The sequence below is a fragment of the Clarias gariepinus genome, chromosome 16, assembly GCF_024256425.1.
Source record: "Clarias gariepinus isolate MV-2021 ecotype Netherlands chromosome 16, CGAR_prim_01v2, whole genome shotgun sequence".
In the NCBI taxonomy this organism is placed as follows: Eukaryota; Metazoa; Chordata; class Actinopteri; order Siluriformes; family Clariidae; genus Clarias; species Clarias gariepinus.
The window spans coordinates 8,344,061-8,370,909 of NC_071115.1; the positions used below are offsets into that span (position 1 = coordinate 8,344,061).

At 36.7% G+C, this 26,849-nt stretch overlaps 1 protein-coding gene across 1 annotated transcript; it reads left to right on the forward strand.

The window, feature by feature from the left end:
• The first annotated feature begins 1,568 nt into the window (after positions 1-1,568).
• On the forward strand, positions 1,569-25,780 carry LOC128544954 (uncharacterized). Its single transcript, XM_053515266.1, has 21 exons — positions 1,569-1,729; positions 4,753-4,773; positions 5,401-5,563; positions 5,673-5,941; positions 7,116-7,261; positions 7,363-7,618; positions 7,701-7,872; positions 7,964-8,217; positions 8,341-8,438; positions 8,552-9,152; positions 13,692-14,117; positions 14,205-14,365; positions 21,541-21,571; positions 22,092-22,254; positions 22,400-22,668; positions 23,803-23,948; positions 24,050-24,317; positions 24,400-24,574; positions 24,653-24,906; positions 25,026-25,123; positions 25,218-25,780. The coding sequence occupies exons 1-21, from the start codon at positions 1,684-1,686 to the stop codon at positions 25,590-25,592; spliced, it is 4,392 nt and encodes a 1,463-aa protein (XP_053371241.1). The 5' UTR covers positions 1,569-1,683; the 3' UTR covers positions 25,593-25,780.
• The last annotated feature ends 1,069 nt before the right edge of the window (positions 25,781-26,849 follow it).

Consider the following 26,849-nt stretch of genomic DNA (forward strand, 5'->3'; position numbering starts at 1 on the left):
ATTAAACATGAAAACACAACTTTCACCAACAAAACTATTTTAAAAAATGGAAATCAAAGAATAACAATAACAGCACAGGTAAAAACTAACAACTGACTACATTACAATTTAAAAAGCTTTTTGCCACAATTAGAAAAACAAATGTAACAAATTGAACACTATTCACAGACCAGTCATCACCTACTGTATATACACCAGGAAATCACTTTGTAAATGCTAATAAGCAGTGTTGAGCGTAACACGTTATAAAGTAGGTTGTACAAAGTAATGCGATAGAGTACTTGGATTACTTTTTTGATGTAACGAGTAATCTAACACATTAGGTCAACCATTTAAGTACTCAGTTATTTAGTAATTTTTTTAAATAAAATTTTATCTGTTTTTTAGACAATTTATGTAATCCGTGAGCCAGACAGCATGTGTGTGTGTGTGTGTGTGTGTGTGTGTGTGTGTGTGTGTGTGTGTAAAAGTCATCCTAAAATCCCACATCGCCAAAACTCGTGGTGAATTATGATGAACCGTACTTACAACCACCACGCGAAACCGCGTAGGTGAGATAGGGGTTTTAGTAGTTAACAGATTCTAGGTCAAACTTCGTAGAATAATTCTATAGGTCTTGACTAGGAGGAGGAAAGAGTTTTCATTTTCTGCAATGGAAAAGTACTCTAACCAGACTTTTCTCAGAAATTAATGCTGAAATGTAACTAATTGTGACAGTAATTTTGTAATGTAATTAGTTACTTTAAAGTAACGTCCTCCAACACTGCTAATAAGACAAAACAAACCACCTAACCGCATATCTCCTGCATAAAAATATCAAACACACGCAACTGAACTACAAACACATACACACAACATTCACAGAAACCAAAGATGGCATTATGCAATAGGACTTAACCCAAAAGAAATCCCAGCCACTACCCCAAGCATACACTCCCACCCATACTACACCCTTCATCCACCAGGTAAGTAACATATCCAAGTTGTGTTTACTATCTTGACTTTTTTTGACTCACTTACTGTCCTTTCTGTCATGTATTACAATCTTTACTTTTTAATTCATTTTAATTCTAAAGTATGACATATGGCATGATATTGTTATATATTCTAAACACGCAACAATAGCACAACATATAGATAGAATTTTTTCTTTTTAATCCTAGCTTCCTTTTTAGGTTCTTTGAACTCTTCCTTAAAATGGAAGAATTTTTAAATAAAAACTAAACTTGCTTGACAGGCAGTGATATGTTTTGGGGTTTTTTGGTATTGGGTAATGATTGACAGATGAAGGTAAGAATGTAGAACTACTTGTTTAAGTAAACTTCTTGCCTGACATCATGAGACTTAATCTCTGTTTGTCACTCTGTTTTTAGCCTTAAAGCCGGATTACCAAACAGTTGTTGATTTTGAAAAAAAAAAATCATAATGCTTTTTACAAATACATAAGTTTAACCTGTGGTCTGTTCTGGTCTGTTTCTGGCTTTAATTAAAAAAGTGAGGTAAGCAATGTTGGGTTAGAGTTGTGTGTTTATGGATCCTCCGAGTGAGAGAGAGAGCGAGAGAGAGAGAGAGAGAGAGATAAAGGTGTGGTTTATGGGCTGATCCCAGGTGCAGGTACAAAAGAAAGGTATATACAGCTGTAATGCTGTTACAGTATTACAAGAGCAAGAGTGTTTCACAAGGATGGTGTTCAGGACGTTGTGTGTGGTGCTCCTAGTCTTCACCAAAGGTAGGTTCTGAATTTGCATAGCAAATTGATTTCCTCGTAAACTTTTATTTCTATTCTTTCTTCTTTCTTTTACAACCTTGTACATACAGTAACAACCTTGTAAATTTTCAGTTAAAGGCTTTCCATATTTGTATCATTTTCTCTTTTTTCATATTTTATTTTTGTATTTGAATCATTAATTTTTTATTCTTTTATTTTTACAATGATTAATTAATTGTACTTGCTAGTGCAATTTATTCTCACGCAGAAGGTCACGGGCAGTCGAATACGCATTTCACTGCACATCATTCTGTGTATGGCTGTGTATGTGACAAATAAAGTTTGAATTTGACCAGAACTCACCCAGACAGTTTAAGGATCAGGACTTTTAAAGTTTAACTTTTTACTAATTAACAGTTTTAGCCTAATGGTATTTTTAATTCATGGCTTACATAAATGCAACAGAATATCTGTCACACGTAAATGAAACGTGAAATGTCATGAGTCCTAAATGTGTGCATGTGTGTATTGTACTGTATGCAGCTCCACATTGTCCTGACTTGTACTGGTAATTTACCATACTGTATACGAGTGTATGTATGTAGTACAAAACTATTACAAGCCATTAATTGCAATAAGACTTAATTAAGTAGTAATTAATAGTTCAAGTAGTAAGTTATAATTACTTAATTATAGTAATTATTGAACTACAGTACTACATCTTAATCAGTACTTAATGAGAATAAGTACCCAGTATTTATAAAATGCTAATGGTAGTCATTTAGTAATAATGAGAAACTGCTTGTCACTCTTGTTTAGTCCCTTCGTATTAACCTCTGAGTTGTTAACCAGTTCTGTACAGCACTATTAAATATAAAAATGAAGATAAAAATATCTATGTGGATATAATGCATGTGCTGCATTCACTATCAAAACTTGCCATTTATAATCTGGCTCAAAACTACTCATAACTTCCCTTCTACTCAATATTTTGATTTTATTTATGGTGCAGGTTTATCTTTAGGCAAATATCTGGACTGACAAAGTTTCGTTGGATTCTGTCCAGCCAGTTTTGCAAGATGCTGTGACAAAATCTGTCTGGACAGACATACAGACTGGTTTCGGGTTCTTTAATGTTTGAAATGTAAAAATATCACTGAAAAAGCGATTTCTGACGAAACCTTATCTTTTATTGACGTATATAAATGTTAAAGGAATTGTACTGAGATTAGGCACACTAAATTCTGTTAACAGTCCATAAAGCACAGCCAGCTCAATGGTTTTTCCCACATAAGTATAAATAGCTACAGCAAAAGACATTCCTGATTGCAACATGTTTAAAAATGGACAATTTTCCGCCTATAATCCACATATACAGCTTTACTTTAAATAAACTTGATCAAAATGTCTTAATTTGTCTCAAAAGTTCTCATTTATTTGAAATTGTTGCCTAAGCAGTATTCCAGTGAAGATCATTGTTGGGCAATGAACAAGTTTAACAAATGCAACAGGAAAACAAGTCAGTCTGCTAAAAGAGAAAAAACAGACACAAGTTGAATCAGATCAATTTGCAATGCGATACAGGCTGTATGTTAAAATGTCAAAAAATCGGCATGTGAAACATACCCTCCTGCTGCCAGGCAAATACTTAAAAATGTTAACACTTGGGTTCACAAACAAGCAATATACAGTATGAATACTTATAATACTGTTGTTCGCAGTAAAGAGTCTGTGGAGAGAAACAGTAACACTGTGTCTGGGCTTTGAAATGCATGCAGTATAGTGTAATCAGAGATTTATGGTGGTGTTGTTTTAGTAACACGCTCTACCACTCCTGTTTGCTCACTCACTCACCGGGTGTGTTGTACGTGTGTGCATTAAACCAAGACATTTAAGGCATGTAATAAGGACAGGTCTTGTGTGTACTCCTGCTTTTGCATCTTTTTTCAACTATATTTTGATTAATATGAATATCAGAATTTTTTTTATTTTATGAATAGTAATTCAAGGGAAAACATATTAAATTCTAATATATATTAAACATCAAAAAAGATAAACATGCAAGATATGTACAAACAAATGAGCTGAACATAATAGAAGGTCTTCATTACAAACTAGAAATGACCATTTAAGTAACCAGACAGAATAATTTTATCTGGATCACCAGTTAAAAATATAGATACACTAAAATAATGCTTTCACAGGGGTTCTTCGCTTTTTTCATACTGGATGAGAAACGCACAACACAGCTCAGAGTAAAGTAAACTTCTATAGGAAGCTAAAAACACTTAACTTTTCAAAGCACAGGAATTCTTTACCTAAATCTCAAAGAGAAGTGTAAGAGCCATAGTTCATTTTATTATTCTGTTGTTGTGTTTAATTAATTTTTTGTAGTTAAGCATTGACTTATAATCGTAAGTTGTTGTGTGACGTCTTTCTATAATTGTGTAGTTGCATGATTATTACACACGGTAGAAGTCGCTAAGATGTGGAAGTTTTGGAGAACACAAGCTTTTAACCATAATCTAACACAGCCATGACTGGAAATACCTTATCATCAAGATACAGCAAATAAGTTGTTGTAACCATAGTGGATATATGCAAGAAAACTGTAAGAAGTGTCAAATGAAAGTTTTAGTGGCTATGTTTCTCACGAACAAGTTTAAGTTTGTTAGAGTTTGTAAATTATCCTATTTTTAAAATAAGCTCATGATTAGTACAATAAATTGTCTAATTTACGAGGCCAGTACTGTACTAAGCAAACCCTACAGCAGCTGATTGGACATGCCGTTGTTAATAAACCTTATATTACATTATAGGTAACTATCTAGAAATTCATGGAATACACTTAACTCATGGAAGGAATGCAAATTGCAGGTGACACCTAACACCTGTTCTCATCATGAGAGAAAAGATTAGCTGAGTGACAGGAGTCATAGATAATAACCTTCTTGTGTTATCAGCAATACATCAGTGGAACAAGCAGTAAAAAAAATGTTTGTCTAAGCAATAATCAATGTCTTACTTTGTTTTCATTGTTTCAGGATGCCTCTCACAGCTGAATGGTAAGTTTTTCTTATTAATAATACCAATTAGTTTTTTAGTTGATTTTTTTTAATAGTAATATTTTTATTTATATGTCTTAATTAAGGAATAAACACAAGCAAACATTGCTAATAAGAACATCCTACTGGTGGAAAGATGAGAAAAAGTATAAAGTGTAGCATAGATGAGGTGGACCTATTTTTTTTTTTCTTTCACATGCCAATTTTATACCAGTAGGCACTTCTAATGTTTTTTTTTTTTTTAGTTTGGACCTCTGGTTACATCCTGGTGAAGGTTTTCGGTTTAGTCTACAGCCATTCACAACTACATAGAAGCTCTTTAGAAATTTAGATCTTAGAAACTCCTGTGCAACTTTATGTCTTATGTTATCTTGCATTACCAATGGCATCAGTTTCGCACTAAAGTCACCCTACTGCTTATTGCTGGTTGTCATGGTTTCTCTCTGCCTGGCTAGCAATATATAGTGACAAACTACAGTACATAGCGTGCTTTAGTTTTACAGCCCATAAAATCAGAGGCTAAGTCAGAGCGCCTAAAGTATAAATGGAGACATGGTCAGAAATACTGGACATACTGTAATCATTGAGTCATTCTAACTTTGGCCTTGTTTTTTCTGTCTTTATCAGTATGTGGTGTAGCTAATCTCAACACCAGGATCGTAGGAGGACAGAATGCTGTTTCTGGGTCTTGGCCTTGGCAAGTCAGTCTGCAAGTGAATGGAGGACATTTCTGTGGTGGATCCCTCATCAATAATGGCTGGGTCCTCTCAGCAGCTCACTGCTTTGGAAGGTGTGATACAGAATAAATAACTATGCAAATATAGTATAGAAGTGCTTGACATATAATGTATTAGTACTGTACTAAGGTTTTGAAAGGATTGATTATCTGCTTTTTTCAGTTACACATATGATCAAGTGACTGTAAAACTGGGGCTGTATACTCTGGCTGGAAGCAACCCTAACAGTGTGTCAAGATCCCTCACTGCGGTCTTCAAACATCCGAACTACAATAGTCAAACGAGTGATAATGACCTCGCTCTGCTGCAGCTGTCTTCTACTGTATCATTCAGTAATTATATCACTCCTGTCTGCCTGGCTGCAACAGGGAGCACTTTTAACAATGGCACCCTGACCTGGGTTACTGGCTGGGGAAACATCCGTGTTGGAGGTGAGAATTAAAATTGTTCATGTAGCTGTTCTTTACACATTTCTTGCAACTTTACACAACTTTTACAAAAAAATGAATTTCACATCAAGTAATGGTATTTCCGCCTGTCTGGCCACTTTAATCCCCTCTTCTCGTAAGTCTTCCTCACATAGTTAACACTCAGATTTTTCCACAGCTTTTTCCACCTCCTTAATAACAACACACAAGACCAGAAACGATACTGCACCCAAACACAGTCAACATGCAGTGTATCGTACCAATAAATATAACATGTCTGCTTTAGCAGGATAGTAACAGAAAATGTGACGTCTGTATTCTGTTTTTGTTGAGTTTAAAATTAATTAAAAGGTAATAATTATATTTCAGTACATTTTATCAGACAGGAGAGATACCACACAGCATACACAGTGATGGTCTCTAAAGATCCCTCTTTACTGTCAAAAAGAGAGCATATTTATGCATTTGGCCAGTTGTCCTGTGTCACAAACGTCTTATTTAAATTAAAAGGACGTCAAAAGAGAGAAAGTCGTATGAAGAGTTATAAACCTAAGTATTATCAAATATGGAATGAGGAAACGCAACAAGGGGTTGTTTTATAGAAAATGACAATAACAAACAAATAGCATTGTAAGATATAGAGGCATGGGAAAGTTCATACAATATCAGAAAAACCCTAACAATCATGATTCGCCGGGTAACAAACTTTAACATTGTTTTGTACATTCCTCATTATTGTATACTACTCTTGGACTGAGTGACTGACTGATAAGCCACAGCAGCTATAGCAGTATTGAAGAATACAGTACAACAACAAAAAAAGTATAAAAATGACTGAGCTTAATAAAAACTACAGAGTAGGGTTTAAACACACAAAGATCTTCGGCTATCCATCTCCACACATTGTCCCTATGCTGATTGTCTTTGTACTGTAATTTTTGTCTTTTTTATCATTAGTAACTGCATTAGCCATTCCACTTGAATCTTTTCAAGTGACGTTTCACAAAAGCTGCATTGAAATCGGTCAATTGTCGCTAGGCAAAATTCTGGTAAAATCAAGCTTTGGTGCTTTTCAAACAAAATTGATGGGGAATGTCCTATTAGGAAATTATTGTTTAAAAAAATTGTCTAAATTGAGAAAGTGAGTAGTTTTAATGTTTTACTTGTGTCTCCCCAGTAAGTCTACCTTCTCCTGGGATACTACAGGAAGTTCAGGTCCCAGTTATTGGAAATAGACAATGTAACTGTTTATATGGAGTTGGATCTATCACCAACAATATGTTGTGTGCTGGGTTTTTGCAAGGAGGCAAAGACTCGTGTCAGGTATTGTCATCTTCATCAGCCTATTTTTGTTGTATTGTTGTCTCTTTCTATTTAAAGGTTTGTTCAATTAGAAGGTATAAATGTCTGCTTGCACTACACAGGGTGACTCTGGAGGTCCACTGGTCATCAAACAGGACTCTCAGTGGATCCAAGTTGGCATTGTAAGCTTTGGTAACGGCTGCGCTCTTGCCAATTTCCCTGGTGTGTATACAAGAGTTTTTCAATATCAGAACTGGATCAATGGAATAATCACCGCAAACCAGCCAGGCTTCATCAAATATACATCCAGTGGCACTGATAGTGATCTGCAGGTGAACTGCAAAGGCTTGCCAACCGTTCCCCCAACTACTGTACCATGTAAGCTCATTTGGATTTTCCTGATGCAGTTAGTAGAAACATAAAGCATAAGCTCCGTGCTAAACATTGTCTTTCTCCTCAGCTGTGGTATGTGGAAGTTCCAAGCTCAATACTATTTCCGAAGGAGCAAGCTCCTTGGCAACAGCAGGTACATGGCCGTGGATGGCCAGTCTGCAGGTTAATGGTACTCATGTGTGTGGTGGAACACTGATAGCCCAGCAGTTTGTGATGAGCTCAGCTGATTGTTTCTCTAGGTAAACAAAATACAACTGGAATAGCAGAGTTACTTAGAAACATTAAAAAATTTGCCACACATTTAAACAACATTCTTACCTGTCCATGCAGCTCAGCAAAACCCTCTGATTGGACTGTGAAACTGGGTCGCCTCAATCAGAATGGCTCCAACCCTAATGAGGTCTCTGTTGCTGTAACTAATATCACATTTAGCACAAATGGCACCAATAACATAGCAGTGCTGAAGTTGTCTACCACTCCTACTCTGTCCGACTTCATCCAGCCCATATGCGTGAACCTGGGGAGTACCAACTTCAACATTGGTACTCAGTGCTGGGCAGCTGGCTGGGGCTCAGGGGGAGGAGGTACAGGTTTTTTTTGTGTTTGAAACAAAATAAGTGTCATATTTCAATATAAAATAAATAATGCCAGTTCTTCATAAGCTCTTACTGATCTCAGCACCTCACCTTTTGATCTGTCTGCTATAGCTCAACAAACTCTTCAGCAGTTCAACACGACCATAGTGGACTGTGGAACTGCTTCTTCATCAAACACCATCTGCATATCAGCCATACCATTAGAACAGGTCTCTGATGTTTTTTTATTTTTTTACTTATTTTTGTTATTTTTACAGTTAAAAGTTACCGTTCAAAGAAAAATAGGAAAACTGACCAATAGTTATGTTTTTCTCTTCATCAGACTGAAAGAGGGGGTCCTCTAATGTGTAAGATTGGGCAGACATGGATCCAGGCTGCAGTTTTAACCCTAACCAACAACACTTCGAACAGCACCACTAACTCCACCAACAACTCGAACAGCCCCACTAACTCCACCAACAACTCGAACAGCACCACTAACTCCACCAACAGCTCGAACAGCTCCACTAACTCCACCAACAACTCGAACAGCACCACTAACTCCACCAACAACTCGAACAGCACCACTAACTCCACCAACAACTCGAACAGCACCACTAACTCCACCAACAGCTCGAACAGCTCCACTAACTCCACCAACAGCTCAAACAGCACCACTAACTCCACCAACAACTCAAACAGCACTAGTGGCTCCACTAAATCCTTGCCAGATATTTTCCCTCGTGCCACGAATGTACAGGCCTTCACTTCAACATCTGGCTTCTCAACTTTCTTGCAGGCTACAGTGGGTACATTCCCTCCTGCTACAACATCCAGCAACACAGCATCTTCCTCTTCATCAACGTCAGACAGTAAAGCTTTGTCATCCATTTCAGTTGTCTCAGTCCTTCTACTGTCAATTCTTGCACTCCTCCAGACTTTTGGTTTAGAATAAGCATCCCTAATAAGCCAGTATATCATTCAGGAAAAAAGACTCTACATGTAATGGACACCATATCTCTATTGGTTCATCTTTTGTTCACTTTATTTAGGGTTTTTCTTTTTTTTTTTTGCACTTTACCTGCATGGTTTGATGCTATAAATTGCAGTGCAGATAGGAGCAGCCATTTACTTCTGTAATACACCTAAACTATGACAACATCTATAGTATCATACCTGTATCATGTCTTTCTTCTTTCTTCTTATCGTGACTGTCTAAGAAAAGAGAACAAGAACAAGACTAGCCTGTTATAGACATATACATATACTTATGTATGTGGAATTAAACAGTTAATGCTCTACTCCAAGCATGCTTAGCTTTCATAAAGTACGTGGAAAATTTGCTCAGAAATGCTGTTTCATAGAATTATACTTTAAACAACTGAGCAGTTAATTCAGTGGATTGGATTTATGTGGTGGAAATGTAGCAGATTATATTTTATTTTACATTTGCTGCATTTTACTGAAAAAATACAGTAAACATCTGTAAATGTAAAAGTGTAAAAGTACTTTGTTGTAATTGTATTGTGAAATAATTTACTGTGAAATGTATAGCGCTGCAAACAAAGGGTGGTAAATGTCAGTACAGTACATGTTACAGTATTTTGTTTTTATATATGATCTGTCGTGATGATTGTCAAGTGAGAGAACAGAAAGTGTTGATGGGTGTAAATTGCTAAATTTATAAAATAAATAATTTGCTGAGATTTTTTTATAAACATAATAACAAGAAAAAGAAGACTGTATAGAAAATTTAATCGATCAGAAGAATATATACTTTCTTGTTTCACACAATTAAAGGACATTTCTTCAGCTAAATGACCTGAACATTGATTGTGAAATCCTAAGAATCTTTTTTTTTATTATTGAATCTTAAAAAATGTGTTTTAATATATACCTCGTACAGGCTGAGTAAATGTCACTATGAAACTGTACAACTTTGTTATTCAGTATTTTGCTACAGTATTTTGTTAGCAGTACTGTTAGAACTTTGCAATGTGTTCTGTATTTAAAAAAAACAGTATATAAATGCTCTTGAAGAAAAATGTTTTGTTGTGGTGCATGTCATTTTTTTTATTCGGTTTAATGTTTAATATTTTACAGAAAACAAAATCAGTACTAAATATTTGTTTGTAAATAATTTTTATGTATAGAAATTTATTGGAAGGACTAATTAACATGTCCATCAGGCATGGTTATTAATTACTGTGTATTTTAAGGTCAGATGAGTCGCCATTTAATGGCACTACTTATCACTCTTTTTCCATTGTTTACCTGAGAGTCACAATGTGTCACAGTGAATTATTTACTTTTAAAAACATACTGGTGCCTTAATAGACCAGTTATGCTTCTTTATAAACCACGTTGTGTTGAAATAGCATAGCTTAAATCCTAGTACAATACTTGCAATGACAGTAAAACTGCTTTTTAAGAAGCATGGCAACTACAATATAATAGTAGGTAAAATTTAATAGTATAAAATTTTACACTGGGTGCCCTTCCTGATGCAATCCTTCCATTCCAGGCTTCAGATCAGAACTAAGGATGCATTATTAATTATTGCATTATTATGCAGATTAAACATATTCTAAGGTTAACTCTTAAATTTTTCTATTAATATCAATATATTTTATCAACAATTAGCTGTTATAACTGTGGCCATAAATTGCCATGCAACAATCAATATTTAGTATGGCGTTGCTTTAAAAGTTTTAAAAGCTGCGGGAACTAGCAGAGCATAAAGTCGAAAATAAGTCTGCAGTACTCTAGTGTCACATGCCCCATCAATGCCTGCTTGATTGCCAATAATGTAGAGAAATTTGCGGGGGAAATTCACAATTCCCTACTTTCAGCCATTTTTGTACAGTCCAGCCACATATTTGTTCAATCTATTAACCTAACCAACAGATTTTAATCAACGCAACTCCTCAGCCAGATAGGCTTGAACTAATTACTGACGTTACCTGTTTTGTGTACATTGAAAACTCTAATACATGGTGTACATTGTCTAGCCACCACTGTACTTACTAAGCAGTGCAAAATGGAATAATTATTAAAGAATGACATAATTTACAACAAATTGTCATGTCATGTTAGATTTGGATATAATTTCAGGTTTATGCTTATATGTTTGATTGACACACATTTAATCTAGGAACCTCTATAGTCTGTGGAGACCAGTGATGACCACTGTATTTATTCCCATTTTATACCACCGTGGTAGGACAATGTCAATTTCACACATGCATTTACACACTACAGGCAATTGGGAAATATCAATTAGGCTAATCTGTCATGGTATGTCAGGTCACGCCCACGGCTTGAGCCAAATCAAATCGAATTTGATTTGAAAATTTGAATTTGAAGTCATGATCACCCACGACTTCTCTCTTCAGATTCCATTCCACTTCTGTTTTACTGCCTCATTTGCTGGCATGAGCACACCTGCTCCGGATTTCATTAATCACTTTCACTCTATATAACTCGCCCATAAAATACCATCCCTTGCTAAATTATTGTGTGCTTATAACCCAGTGTTCATTTACATCTATGCCAAGTGTTTTTGCTCTTAATGCTGTCAACCCTTTTTTTGTCACCGGATACAATTTTGCTTCTCGATTTGGATTAATCTCTACGTTGACGGATATACCGGCTTTGATCTTTCGCTTATGTTTCTCGACCACGACTCTGCCTCAATCACCAGGACAATCAGTAATTGGATTAAAGGTCTGTTTTCTGTTACAATTTAATCACCAGTGCTTCAATCCATGATCCGCTCTCACTTTTTGCATCGGATACGATCTACACTCAGCACCCTTTGATCTCCAATCCCTCTGCATGCTGCTGTTAACCCGCGCGTTGGATTTGGCATGCGCATAGCAGCCTGGATTCTCACACAGAAACATCATTCTCATCCCCAAACATTGATCGTCAGTCCATATATACTCACACTGCTGCCCACCTCTGCTTTTGCCGCAATTACTAATTCTGTGCTTAAGTTTCTCTGTTTTCTTTATCTGTCATATTCCTTAATAAAATCATTAAACTCTTAAAGTTTAACTATTAAAGTCTGATCTGTTGTGTCTGCTTCTGGATCCTCCAAGCCTGCGTTGCACAGTCACTGCCTTGTGACAGAATAATTCGGCGGATTTAGGTTAACTCAGGACCGCTGTGGAGGCACAGAGCACCCTCCTTGGCACACACCAAGGGGTTGATTTAGCAGGTTAATCAAAACCTGAGGTCTATGGTGGACACTCTCACCATGCTCACTTCCAAGATTAAACATTTTCCAGTCTCATTACCCCCAGCCCCAGTTCGATTTCCTATCCTAGAACCACGCCTGCTGCCCCCTCAGTCCTACAACAGAGAACCCGGCAATCGTTCCTCTCTCAGTGCTCTCTGTCTCTTAAGTTACAAGCCTCTGAACGTTCAAAAATAGCTTTTGTCATCACCTTTCTTTCTGGAAGAGCACCTAAGTGGGGAACGGCACTATGGGACGCCGACGACCCCTGATGAATCAATTATAGCGCATTCACTAACTAGATGGAAAGAGTCTTTGACCGCTCAATTTTCTGCAAGGAGGCTGCTGGGCAGATGCTTGGAGCATACGATTACGCCATCAAGTTCTGCACCCTGGTGGCCTCCTGTGGATGGAATGATTGCACTATGTGCGATGGACTAAGCAAAGTCGTCAAGGATGAGTTGGTCTCTGGAGCTTTCTTCAGACCTGAATGGACTCATGGATTCAGCAGGTTGCATTGATGCATGCCTCCGACTCTTGCTTCCCATCATGATCATCTTCAAGAACAAGGCCTAACCACTCAAAGCTCTCATAGACTCTGGATCTGACCAAGACTTGATGTGTGCTGCTACAGCTAGGGAATTAAGAACATCTTTTCTGCCCTTGGACACCCCGTGTCAGTCCAGGCCTTAGACAGAAGTTCCATCATCCATCACTCACCGCACTCCCCCGCTCACCCTGAGAATCTCAGGCAACCATGTTGGGAATTCCTGGCTGCTCCGACATAACCCCAGCATTGACTGGGCAAAGAATACCATCTTGGATTGGAGCCCTGCCTATTTTCCTTCATGTCTCCACTCTGCCAGAGCCCACTCGTCACACCCTGTTAAGGATGAATTTCCAGACCTTTTCAATATTTCATCGGAATACAGTGACCTCCAGCAAGTGTTCAGCAAGACACGTGCTCTTTCTCTGCCGCCCCACAAACCCTACGACTGCTTATCGAAAACACTCCTAAATATCGAAACATGTGTAAAGAGAGCACTCAATCAGGAACCAGATCCGAGCAACAGATCCGGATCCGAGGTCTTCTCTTCTCTCTGCGTCTGTCTGGCCTCAGGTGTTGGAATGGGGACATAACTCCTGAGTTGCCTGCCACCTTGGGGAGCCCGCACCCTTTCCCTTCTCTAGCAACAATTTTTGTGGATTTCCATAAAGGGCAATTTTTTGGGGTTTGTTGCAGCATGTGATACCTGCTTAAGGAATAAGTCAAGCAATAAACCTCCCGCTGGTCTTCTGCGGTCGCTCCCGGTTTCCCGCCGGCCTTGGTCTCATATCGCTCTGGACTTCATGACCGGTCTTCCCAACTCCAATGGCTATACCTGCATCCTGACCGTGGTGGATCGATTCTTCAAGTCTGCCCATTTGGTTTCCTTGCCAAAACTTCCGTCAGCCAAGGACACAGCCGAATTGGTGATTCTCCACATCTTCCGCCTGCATGGTCTCGCCTCCTACATCATCTCTGACCATGGCCCCCAGTTCTCAACAGAATTCTGGAAGGCATTTTGCACACTGGTCGGAGCAACACCCAACCTGTCCTCTGGAAATCACCCTCAGTCAAACAGGCAGACAGAGAGACTTAACCAGGAACTGGAGAAGGCCCTAAGGTGTATGGTGTCCCGTGATGCAACTACTTGAAGCAAAACCATTTCCTGAATAGAGTATGCGCACAACTCACTACCGACCTATTCCACAGGTCTCTCTCTTCCAATGCTGCTTGGGCTATTAGCCACCCCTGTTCCCATTCCAAGAAAAGGAGATAACGGTACCCTCAGCATCATCTATCAAATGCCGCTGCAAAAGGGTTTGGTCCCAGGCCAGAACCCGCCTCCTACACACCATCAGCTACTTCAAACGGCAAGTAGACCGATGCCACTCAACAGGCCACTAAGATAATTAACCCTGTTTCCTACAGACTTTCCCTATCCTTTCCTATTTTCCGCATCAACCCAACCTTTTATGTCTCACAACTCAGACGACTGATACCCAGCCTATTATCTACTCACACTGCTGCCTACCTCTGCTTTTGATCCAATTGATGATTGTCTGCTTAAGTTTATCTGTTTTTTTTTTTATCTGGCATATTCCTCATTAAAATCAATAAATTATTCTGATCTGTTGTGTTCGCTTTTGGGTCCTCCAAGCCTGCGTTGCACGGTCAGTGCCTTGTAAAATAATCTGCATTTGGACTGGAACCAGGAGGAAACCAGAGAAGCTGGAAGAAACCCACGAAGCAGAGGGAGAACATGCAAATTCCATGCACACAGACATCAGAATCAAGCCCGGGGGTGCAGTGCAACAGAGCTAACCACCAAGCCACCGTGATGTAGTTCATATGTTTATATGGCGGCACAGTGGCTTAGTGGTTAGTATATAACAGCTATATATACAGTACAGTACAGTATGTAAGAGTAAATTTGCTAAAATAATATGTATTATATACAGTATTTTTTTAATTAAAAAACATATACATATACTTAACCAGAAGTAAGTCCTGTTATATTCACTTATCATAAAAAAGTTTGTGACCTCACCCAATTGAAGAAAAGCAGGCTGTTAGTATTGCAGTAATTTAACCCTTCATTTCTGTTTTTCTTTTCTGCAGTGAAAGTTACTGCTCAACTTGGCTTTCTTTTGGTTAAAGTTTTCACCTCTGCCCTCTTTATCTCCTCCAGGTTCACTGCAAAATAGAACACTCATTACACAAAAATCCATTCAGATATACCCTGCAGGTGTTACCTCTCTCACCACCCTTCACAGACTGGTGCTCAACCTCTCCCACAATGCCCTTCTTAATTATGGCAGAACATAATAGTTATAGGCTTTATGTTGCAGACCCTAAAATGAAATCATTGTGCATAATGCACTCAAAAACAAAATACACACAAATAGCATAGATGCATACGATCATTCATTTTTTTTGTTTTTAGGTTGTTTCTGCAAATAAATTGAATAAATAAATACTTATTCTAATACTACTTCTAATAATAATAATAACAATAATAATATTAACAACAACAACAACAACACTAATAATAATAAGCGCATTTTGTGAGTTCTGCATTATTTTAGGAGTAAAAATTTACATGTTTTAAAAGTAACCTTTGAATCTACATGACATAACAGAAAACCCAAATGTTCAGTTTGATGTCTGGCATCCTCTGCATTTACGGCAGTACAACGTGTGTACTCAGTAAACCGCTCTTCTGCTACTGTTCCTTTACCTGTTTATTTTCCTATCGCGAGAGCAGTGTACTGTCCTCTACTAATTAATAAATCATGGATCTTCTCCCGAACATCTTATTAAAAAGAATTGGCAAATATACTTGAGCGGCCATCAATGTACTTGGGCGCACATCGAAGTATACTGTACACTCCATGTGGGACAGAACATGGTATTAGTTTTCACTGTTATGCAGGGGACACACTACTGTGTATTTTAGTCTAGCCAAATGGGACACACCAACTTAATAATGTTGAGGAATGTGTAAATAACATTAGAAATGCATTCTCATTCCTTCTCCTTATTTCTGACAAGACAGTAGTACTGGTACTAGGTCTACATGTAGCTATAAGCAAGCTTTCTGATCACATATTAACTCTGGATGACCTTTCTGTTTCATCACGTGGAACAATTATGTAATAATGTAGATTATTTACACTACCAGCCAACCTTTGGACACACCTTCTAACTTCATGGTTTTTCCTGATTTTTATTTTATTTTTTTACTGTAAAACACTGTAAAAAAATACTGAAGGCATCCATAATATTCAATAATCTCTTTTAAACAGCTGATATTGAGATGAGATTGAGTGTCTGCTACTGTACTTATGCTCTGTAAAGCCTTCATACGGAGTCTAATCTGATTAGACTGAATAGTGCTGTTAATTGATCATTTCTGAGGCTTTAAATTAACTCTTCTTTTGTTACTGTTGTTGTTGTTATTTAATTAACTAACGCCATACAGTATGTGTTATTCTATAGTTTTGAAAAAATCGAACATGTATACTAGAATGTAGATAATAAATTTAAACTTTTGACTGATACAGTAGTTCAGCCTTTCATTTGAAACTCATAAAGATAACATTCTAAAATAAACTTATTTCTTCTAAGAAATATTTTGCTAAATAAGGTGTACAACATGATGCAGAAAAAAAATTGTCCATGGTTCATGGTTTTGTTACCTGTATGTTGGATTATTGTAAACCTTACTTTTTGGATGTTAAACTAATGTCCTATTCACACGGGATTAGTCTTATCTGGGGAACTTGCGTGATTTAGAAATTATCTTCCCACATCTGAGATTCTTGTGGCACATTCGCAAGGGGTAGGCAAAACCTGCGATTTTAGACGAATTTACTGGCTTATTCCCTGGAAATGATGTTTTTCATACAAAAAAATATTACCTTTATGTTATATTACTGTACATATTATAGTTTATATTTATTTATATTACATAATAAAAAAATTATTACATTTCATACAAATAAGGCCATATTTATGTTTTTTTTTCTTCGAAACAATCCAATGCTGCCTCCATTCTTTGCAGAAAATGGATAAAAATGCAAAGGAAACAAAACCTTTAAAAGATTATACACAACCCCGCCAAATCCTGGCCAAATCACAGACATAATGCCTGTTGTACACCTGCACTTTTGTCCTGAGATCACACAATTCTATAAAGAAATGAGTATGGGCTTCCTGGTAAATCTAGTTCCTCTTTAGAGTTCCTCCTCATGTCTCTTTAGAGAGTTTTTTCTTTGTCACCGTCACCTCCAGTTGTTTCATTAAGAATCAACTAAAAAATATATATATATATATAAGTATTATATTAAGTAGTATAAGAATTATAAGTACATTTATCAAACTTCACTCCAGTTTCAATAGCATGAACTATGGCATCTTGGTGGAGATTTTATAAAACTTTAACTGAGCACCGCAACTGAGCAAACATGCTCCATTATGACACAACCTTAATTTTCTAAACACCTTATCCATAAGGGTACAAAATTAATTTTGATAATATCAAAACTAAAAACCCAACATTTTAGTTAGTTAGTTAGTTAGTTAGTTAGTTAGTTAGTTAGTTAGTTTGTTTGTTTATTTATTTCTTTGTTTGTTTGTTTGTTTGTTTTTTAACAACACTAACACCACAAAAAAACTATTCAAAAAAAATGGAAATCAAAGAATAACAATAATATCACAAGAAACCTAATAAATGCCTACATTACAATGTAAAAACTACAGTACAAAATTTTTTTTACCAAAATGTAACAATACTCACTGACACAGTCATCATCTATAAACACCAGGGAATCACTTTGCTATAGCTAAAAAGACAAAACAAATGACCAAATTTCTACTGTACCACATATATTCTGCATAATACTATCAAACACACAACTAAACTACAAACACACAAATACAAATACACACCAGGCACAAAAACCAAAGATAGAGATCCTAAATACTGTACTACTGTTATTCTGTGATAAAATTCTGGCACAGAAAAATGGCACAAAGAATATAGATACAGTAGAGAGGGTTTTATTTTTTCAATCCTATATTTCTTTTTAGGTTTTTAAAAATTTCCTTGTTCAACAGGAAGTGATTTATTTGGGGTTTTTTTGGTCTTGGCTAATGGTTAAACAGATGAAGAACGTAAGAATGAAGAACAATAACAGTTTCGATAACAGTTGTTGATTTAAGGAGAATAGATAACAGAAGAAATAGAATAGAGAATAAAAGGAATAAAATGTATATGCTTTATACCTATAATCTTTACATATAAGTTTACTTGTGGTCTTTTTTTGGGCTCTTATTAAGAAAGTTAGGTATGCAATGTTGGGTGAGGGTTGTGTGTTTGTGTATCTGAGTAACTGTATGTAGGGAAAAAGAGAGGGGTGTGGTTTATGGGCTGATGCCAGGTGCAGAAAGGTACAAACACATATGTACTGGGGCTACAGAACAAGAGTGTTTAACAATGATGGTGTTCAGAACGTTATGTGTGGTGCTTTTGGTTTTCACCAAGGGTAAGTTTTGACTTTGCATTTCATATCGACTTCCTTAATACGCATCCAGAACTCACCCAGACAGTTTAAGAATCAGGACTTTCATACTTTTACTTTTTTTCACATAATTAACATTTTTAGACTAATTTTATTCGTAAACCCTGGCTTACATAAATGCAGTTAAATATATGTCACAACTATGAGTAAAATGTGTATTGTCATGTTGAGTCTTTGATAAGAGTTGATGATCGCACGATCATAAAAATTATAATTATAATCATGTGATTATATTCAATGTTTAAGGGATTCAAGCAGGCTGTCTGAGTTTAGGCACATTGAATTCTGTTAACAGTTCATAAAGCCAGGTCAGAGGCTTTCTCACATAAGTATAAATAGCTATACTGTAGCAAAAGCCACACCTGATTGCAACAAGATGTGACAATTTTCTACCTATATAATGATACAATCATACAGCTTCACTTTAAATACATGTGAGAAAAATGTCCTGGAAAATGTTTCATTTATCTTATAATCCTGCCTAATCAGTCTTCCAGTGAAGATCATCATTGGGCAACAAACCAAGGTTATCAAACAGGTTATTTTCTAAACTAAATTTAAAAAATGATTAATGAATTCATTCAATAATCCAACGCAGGACTTCGAGGGGAACTTTGGGCCGTGGGGTGTTTATTACAGCAGGGAGCAGGGAATAATCGGATTGTGTGAGCATGATGCAGCACCAGGCGAGAGCGCCTCTTTAATATTGACTCTTACGACTCAAAAGGGGGTCTATTTTTTACTGTGACATGGGGAGTGCTTATGTCCGCACTCCCCACTCCCCCCCCAACTAGAATCCTCCCAAGCTCGTGCTTGGGTTTCCCCACTTCTCTTGAAATGAAAATATTTATTTGTTTATATATTTATTTATTTTTATCTTTTCACTTTTATCGTTTCTTAATCTTTTCATTTTTCTTTTCTCAGTTTTCTCTTTTTCTCTTTTTTTTATTATTTTTTTTCCATATATCGGAGCACCGCTCTCAGACCCGGTGCTATCTAATTGTTCACACATGGTGCGCTGGTTTCTGGGAGCTAGTAGCCTACCGGCCAGGTGTAATGCATTTACTCTGATTGCCAGCATGGCTGTGTTGCCTAGTAACCGCACCCGTCCATTTGTTTGCCAGTTTAGAACGGAGCATGAGGAACAGTAACATAAGCATAAATAAAAAACTCGCATAAGATTACCTGTGCTTACATACATAAACGGGGCATCAGCAGCCGTAATCCTCTATACACTTTACATACTGTATGTTTTTTCTAATTTGCATCTGATTGTCAATGAAAATTGCTAGCATTTTTTTACATTTAGCTTCTCTTGTTTTACCAGGCAATTAAACAAAATTGTTGTTCTAATGATGTTTCGATTACATGTGAACTTTTTTTAACGCTGAATCATGCTGTGCCACTCTTGTTCTCTCACTCACTTGTTGGGTAATTGTATATGTACACATACAATTACTCACACAATACACTCAGCGAGCAAGAGAACAAAAGTAGTAGAGCATGATTCAGGTTTTTTTTTTTTTTTTTTGCATATTACCATAACAACACCATCAGAAAACTCTGATTATTCATTAAACTAATGTTGCTCTATACAGACTATTTGATCAGTATGAAAGACAGAACTTTTAATGTACAGTGTGGGTGAAAAGTAACAAGAAATTAAAAAATTGGTAATAAATTCCATAATTCTAATACAAATTTATTGAAACAAGTTGTACTTTATTACAAAGGAAAATTAAAGCAAATCTTTACATTTTAATGTAGGCACTGGTGGCGCATCTTCTTGCATCGTTGTATATGCATGTAGTGTAGCATTCCTCTTTTTTCACTGTATGCCACACTTCCTCGTAGCTCGCACTTGGACAGTTAACAATCTTTGTTTACAGTCAGCCATCTTTGTTTACGTTGAATGCGCTGCCTCTTGTGGCCGATGCCTGCACTAACTATCATCTATTAAGAGAAGTTTTCTTTATGACTCTTGCTTAGTTAGTTTTCACCCACCATGTACTGTATGAATAGTAATGCAGCGGGAAAACATTGAATATTAAGATAAGATTAAGAAAAGATAAGAAAAAAATTATACTGATCACCCAAAAGATAAACATGCAAGATATGTACAAACAAATGAGCTGAACATCCTAATAGGTCTTCATTACAAACTAGAAATGCCTATTTTGGCAGACAGAGTAAGTGGAGCACCAGATAAAAGTACAGATACAGTACACTAAAATAATGCATGTTATTGTAATGTTGTCTCACACCAAAATACTATTTAAGGAAACCAACAACTAAGCTCATAGTGAAATAAAACTTCTATAGAATGCTTAGTGGTTAGCACTGTCGCCTTGCACCTTCAAGGTTTGGGTTTGATTCTCGACCAGGTTCGAGTCCCACCTCAGTGTGCATGGAGTTTGCATGTTCTGCTGCGATAGGCTCCAGTCCCCCCACAACCCTGTAAACAGTGGTATAGATTATGAGTGAGTGAGTGAGAGACATACATATGGAATCTTTTTTTTTAATTTAACCTAAATCTCAAGGTAGTGATCATATACAGTGGCATCATTGTATCAACTGAGGGTGGCCATGTCTCTCACACAGAAATTCAAGTTTGTTTTAGGAGTCTGTAAATGAACCTATTTTAAAACAGTAATGAACTTACAGTAATTTACAAGTCCAGTTCTAAGCAAACCCTAGCTGTTTTTGGCATGATACTATTAGTAAACCTTAAATTACATTGTAGGTAACTAGCCTTAAATCCATGGAATCCACTTACCTCATGACACAAATGTAAGTTCCATGTGACATGTAAAACCTGTTCTGAGCATGAATAAAGGGATTAGCAGAGTGAAAAGAGTCAAAGGCAATTACCTGCAAATGATATCAACAAACCATCAGTGGAACAAGCATTGTTTGCAAATGTTTGTCAAAGTAATGATTAATGTCTTACTAAAACTCTTTTTATTGTTTCAGGGTGCCTCTCACAGCTGAATGGTGAGTTTTTCTTTACATTAATTGAAATACGTATTCATTTAGGAATGAATACATGCCAACATTGGTAAAAGGTGGACCTTATGCTGGTTTTATCTGAGTTTTATGATTTACTTCTGCCCGCTAATAAGTTGTCAGTAGGTGCATCAGGTATCTTGGTGGTCTTTGGTGTCTTTGTTTTGCCTCTCTGCTTAAATCCTGGCAAAACCTTCCAGTGTTTAGCCTACAACTGAAGGTTCAGTTTTCCCTTCAAAAAAGTAAAAGCTCTTAGAATTTTAATTCCTAGAAACCTCTTTGCATCTCTAAGCCAATATCCTGCATCACTACTGGCATCAGTTTGGCACTTAAGCCGCTTTACTGCTTATTGCTGATTGCCATGTGTTCTCTGGTATAGTGTCTGGCTAGCAAAATATAGTAACAAACTACAACACATAGCTTGCCCAAATGACTTATGCAGACATGGTCGGAAAAACTAGACATAGCCATTGATGTAACTTTAACATTGTTTATCTGTCTTTATCAGTATGCGGTGTAGCTAATCTCAACACCAGGATAGTAGGAGGACAGAACGCAGTTTCTGGGTCTTGGCCTTGGCAAGTCAGTCTGCAAGTGTTTGGAAGCCATTTCTGTGGTGGATCCCTCATCAATAATGGCTGGGTCCTCTCGGCAGCTCACTGCTTTGGAAGGTGTGATACAGAATAATAACAATACAAATAGCTTATAGAGGTTGGACTCATAATGTATTAGTGATAAGGTGATGATGACAGGAACAATTATCTGTTTGTTTGTTTGTTTGTTTGTTTGTTTGTTTGTTTGTTTGTTTTGTTTTAGTTACACTGCCTCCGACGTAACTGTAAAACTGGGGCTGTATACTCTGGATGGAAGCAACCCAAACAGTCTGTCAAGATCCCTCACTGCGGTCTTCAAACATCCAGACCACAATGGTCTAACAAACGACAATGACCTCTCACTACTGCAGCTATCTTCTACTGTATCATTCAGTAATTATATCACTCCTGTCTGCCTGGCTGCAACAGGGAGCTCTTTTAACAATGGCACCCTGACCTGGGTTACTGGCTGGGGAAACATCCGTGTTGGCGGTAAGAATTAAATTGTTGGTGTTGCTGTTCTTTCAACTTTACAGTCATGTTGTGTAGTTAAAAATGTAGGAAAATGTTTAGCTTGTCCAGAACAAGTTTATTAAAAATTTTATTTTTATAACTTTTTACATTATGCACCACAAAAACATTAATGCCACATCAAATAATGTTATTTCTGCCTGCCTGGCCGCTTCACACCTCACAGTCACCATAGTGTACGCCTTCCATACTGTGACATCCGTATTCTGTTGTTGTTAAGTTTACAATTAATTAAAGGTAAGAATTATTGCTCAGTACCCTTTACCAGGTAGGAGAGATACCACACAGCAGGCACAATGACTATTTATTACCACTGACAGATGACTATTTCTGAAGATCCCTGTTAATTGTCAAAAAGTGGACATATTTATGCCTTTGCATGTGTGTCACAAACATCTTATGTAAATCAAAAGAACATTAACATTTTCCTGGGGAGAAAAAAGAGAGGATGTTGTATGGAGACCTATAGACAAACTATAAAAAGCACGTTAGCATGTTCCAGGAAGACAAAAGGGTTCCAGCATGCCATAGGAAGTATTACCATATAAGGAAGAGGAAGCACAACAAGGGGGTTGTTTTATGGAAACAAATATTAATGTAAAAAAAAAATACATATAATTTCAGAAAAGCCTAACAATCATGAATCGCAGGGTAATAACCTTTAACATTATGTTGTACATTCCTCGTTATTGTATTTGCAGCTATAGCTGTATGTACAAGAACACACTGTACAAGAATTTCTTTTAAGAACTATTGAGCAGGGTTAAAACAAACAAAGCTTTTCTAGCTATCTGTCTCCACACATTGTCCTTAAGCTTGTTGTTTTTGTAATTGTTGTCTTTTTTATCATTAGTCACTGCATTAGCTGTTCCACTCGTGAATGTTGTCAAGTGACATTCCAAAAGCTGCATTGAAATTGGTAGCTCCTGTCCCTAGGCAAAAAGTTAGATAAATAAATTAACAAAAAAAATTTTTTTTAAATCACACAAAATTTAACAAAAATGTCCTATTAGAAGATTGTTGTTGTTTTTTTAAAAAAAAAAAAAAAAAAGTGACAGAAATAATCATTCAGGAATTTCACCTGTGTTTCCCCAGTAAGTCTACCATCTCCTGGGACATTACAGGAAGTTCAGGTCCCAGTTATTGGACACAGGAAGTGTAACTGCTTATATGGAGTTGGATCTATCACCAACAATATGTTATGTGCTGGGTTTTTGCAAGGAGGCAAAGACTCATGTCAGGTATTGTCATCTTCATCAGTTTATCTTTTGTTGTATTGTAACTCTTTCTATTTAAGAGGATGTTTGATTAGAAGAAATACATATCTGCCTGAACTTTACAGGGTGACTCTGGAGGTCCACTGGTCATCAAACAGGGCTTTCAGTGGATCCAAGTTGGCATTGTAAGCTTTGGTTATGAATGCGCTCTCCCAAATTTTCCTGGTGTGTACGCAAGTGTTTCTCAATATCAAAACTGGATCAATGGAATAATTACCGCAAACCAGCCAGGCTTCATCAAATATACATCCAGTGGCACTGATAGTGATCTGCAGGTGACTTGCAGAGGCTTGACTCCTGTCACCACAACTGTACCTCCAACTACTGTACCATGTAAGCTTATCTGGATTTTCCTGATAAAGTTAGAAGAAACGTAAAGCATAAGCGCTATCCCAAACATTTTCTTTCTCTTTAGCTGTGGTCTGTGGAACTGCCAAGCTCAATACTATTTCAGGTGGAGCAGGCAGCCCCTTGGCATCAGCAGGTACATGGCCATGGATGGCCAGCCTGCAGCTTAATGGTACTCACATTTGTGGTGGAACACTGATAGCCCAGCAGTTTGTCATGAGCTCATCTGATTGCTTCTCCAGGTAAGTAAATACAATCGGAATCGCAGAGTTACTGTAAAATATTTTTTACATTATTATAATAGCCAAACATTTTTGCAGCTCATCAAATCCCTCTGACTGGACTGTAAAACTGGGTCGCCTCAACCAGAATGACTCCAACCCCAACGAGGTCTCTGTTGCTGTAACTAATATCACATTCAGCACAAGTGGCAGCAATAACATAGCAGTGCTGAAGTTGTCTACTACTCCTACTCTTTCCGATTTCATCCAGCCCATATGTGTGAACCTGGGAACTACCAACTTCAGCATTGGTACCCAGTGCTGGGCAGCTGGCTGGGGCTCAGAAGGAGGAGGTACAGGCTAATTTTTGTGTAAAACTAAATACATTTCTATTTCCAATATTAAATCAATTAATGCCAGCACTTTAAAAGTTCTTACTGATCCTTCCACCTTTGTTATCTGTTTGCTGTAGCTCAACAAACACTTCAGCAGTTCAACACTACTATAGTGGACTGTGGAAATACATTTTTATCAAACACTATCTGCATAGTGGCCATACCATTAGAACAGGTCTCTGAATTTTTTAAAACCAATTTTTGTTATTTTTACAGTTAGCCAATGCAAAATAAGAGAACTGACCTGTGATCTTTTTTCCCTCTATCAGACTGTAAGAGGAGGCCCTCTAACGTGTAAAATTGGGCAATCATGGATTCAGGCTGCCGTTTTAACCCTCACCAACAACATTGCGAACAGCACCACTAATTCCACCAACAGCTCGAACATCACTAGTGGCTCCACTAAATCCTTAAAAGATTTTTCCTCTCCTGCCGCAAATGTACAGGCCTTCACATCGACATCAAGCTTTTCAGTTTTCTTGCAGGCTACAATGGGTACCTTACCTCCTGCTAAAACTTTCAGCAGCACATTTTCAACTTCATCTAATTCTTCGTCTTCATTATTTTCAGCTAGTGAAACTTCAGTTACCTCAGTCCTTCTACTGTGCCTTCTTGTCATACTTCACATTTTTGGTTTTGAATAAGTAATCCTAATAATCCAGTATATAATTCAGGGAAATTACACTATATGCACTATATCTCTATATCTTTTTTCCATTTGTTTGTTTTGTTTTTCCACTTTACCAGCATGGTATGATGATATGATTTCAGTGCAGATAGGAGCTACCATTTAGTCATCATAAAACCTTAAGACGATTTTTTTCCTGTTCTTCTATACTGTCCAAGAAAAGAGAAAAGAGGGCATGTACGTGGAATTAAATAAAATTCATGTACGTGGAATTGAAAAAAAAAAAAAAAAAAAAATATATATATATATATATATATATATATATATATATATATATATATATATATATATAAGAGAGAGAGAGATTTTTTTTTCTTTGTCGTATATTTATTTAGCTAAATGACCTATAGTATAGTGGATAATTGGAGAGATGGTTTGGTGCAGATAAGTCATCTCTAATGGAAAAATAAATAGAAATGTATAAGTGTTCAAAAGTTGGAGCTTCAGGCATGATCCTTTTCCAAAATGTCACTGATTGATATATTCTACAGATATACTGTATACAGATGAAGATACTGCAAATTTAGTAATGAGTTTAAATATTTTAATGCCTTATCAGTAATTCCTCCCACGTGAACTACTTGAATTCTGTAACCACTTTTTTATTTAATTAAAAACTATTTTAGTTTTAATAGTGGAATTATACCTTTTACAGACTGAGTACATGTTACATGTAACTATAAAAATAATTTTGTGATTCAGTATTTTTCTACAGATTTGCTTAAGAGTACTGTTAGAACTTTGCAATGTTTTCTATAATAAAAAAAAACAGTACATAAATGTCATTGGAGAATTTTGTGTGTGTAGTGCATGTCACTAAAAAAATTATGTTTCTTATTTCACAGAGGACAAAATCAGTATTAAAATTATTTTTTTAAACTGTAGTATAGAAATTTAATGGAAGGATTAACATGTCAATCAGACATTGTTATTAATAATTATTTAAGGTCATGTGAGTCATCATTCAATGGCACTTTTCATCACTCATTAGTTTTATTATCCCTTTTTCTTTGTTCCCCTAAGAGTGACAATGAGTCACAATAGATCACGTTTGTGCGTTTAAAAACATATCGTACACATAAAGACACCTTAATGAACCAGTTGTGCTCCTTCATAAATAGCACTGTGTTGAAATAGCATGGTTTAAATCCTAGTGCAATACTTGTGATGAAAATAAACCTAGCTTTTTAAGAAGCTTGGCAACTAAGCAATT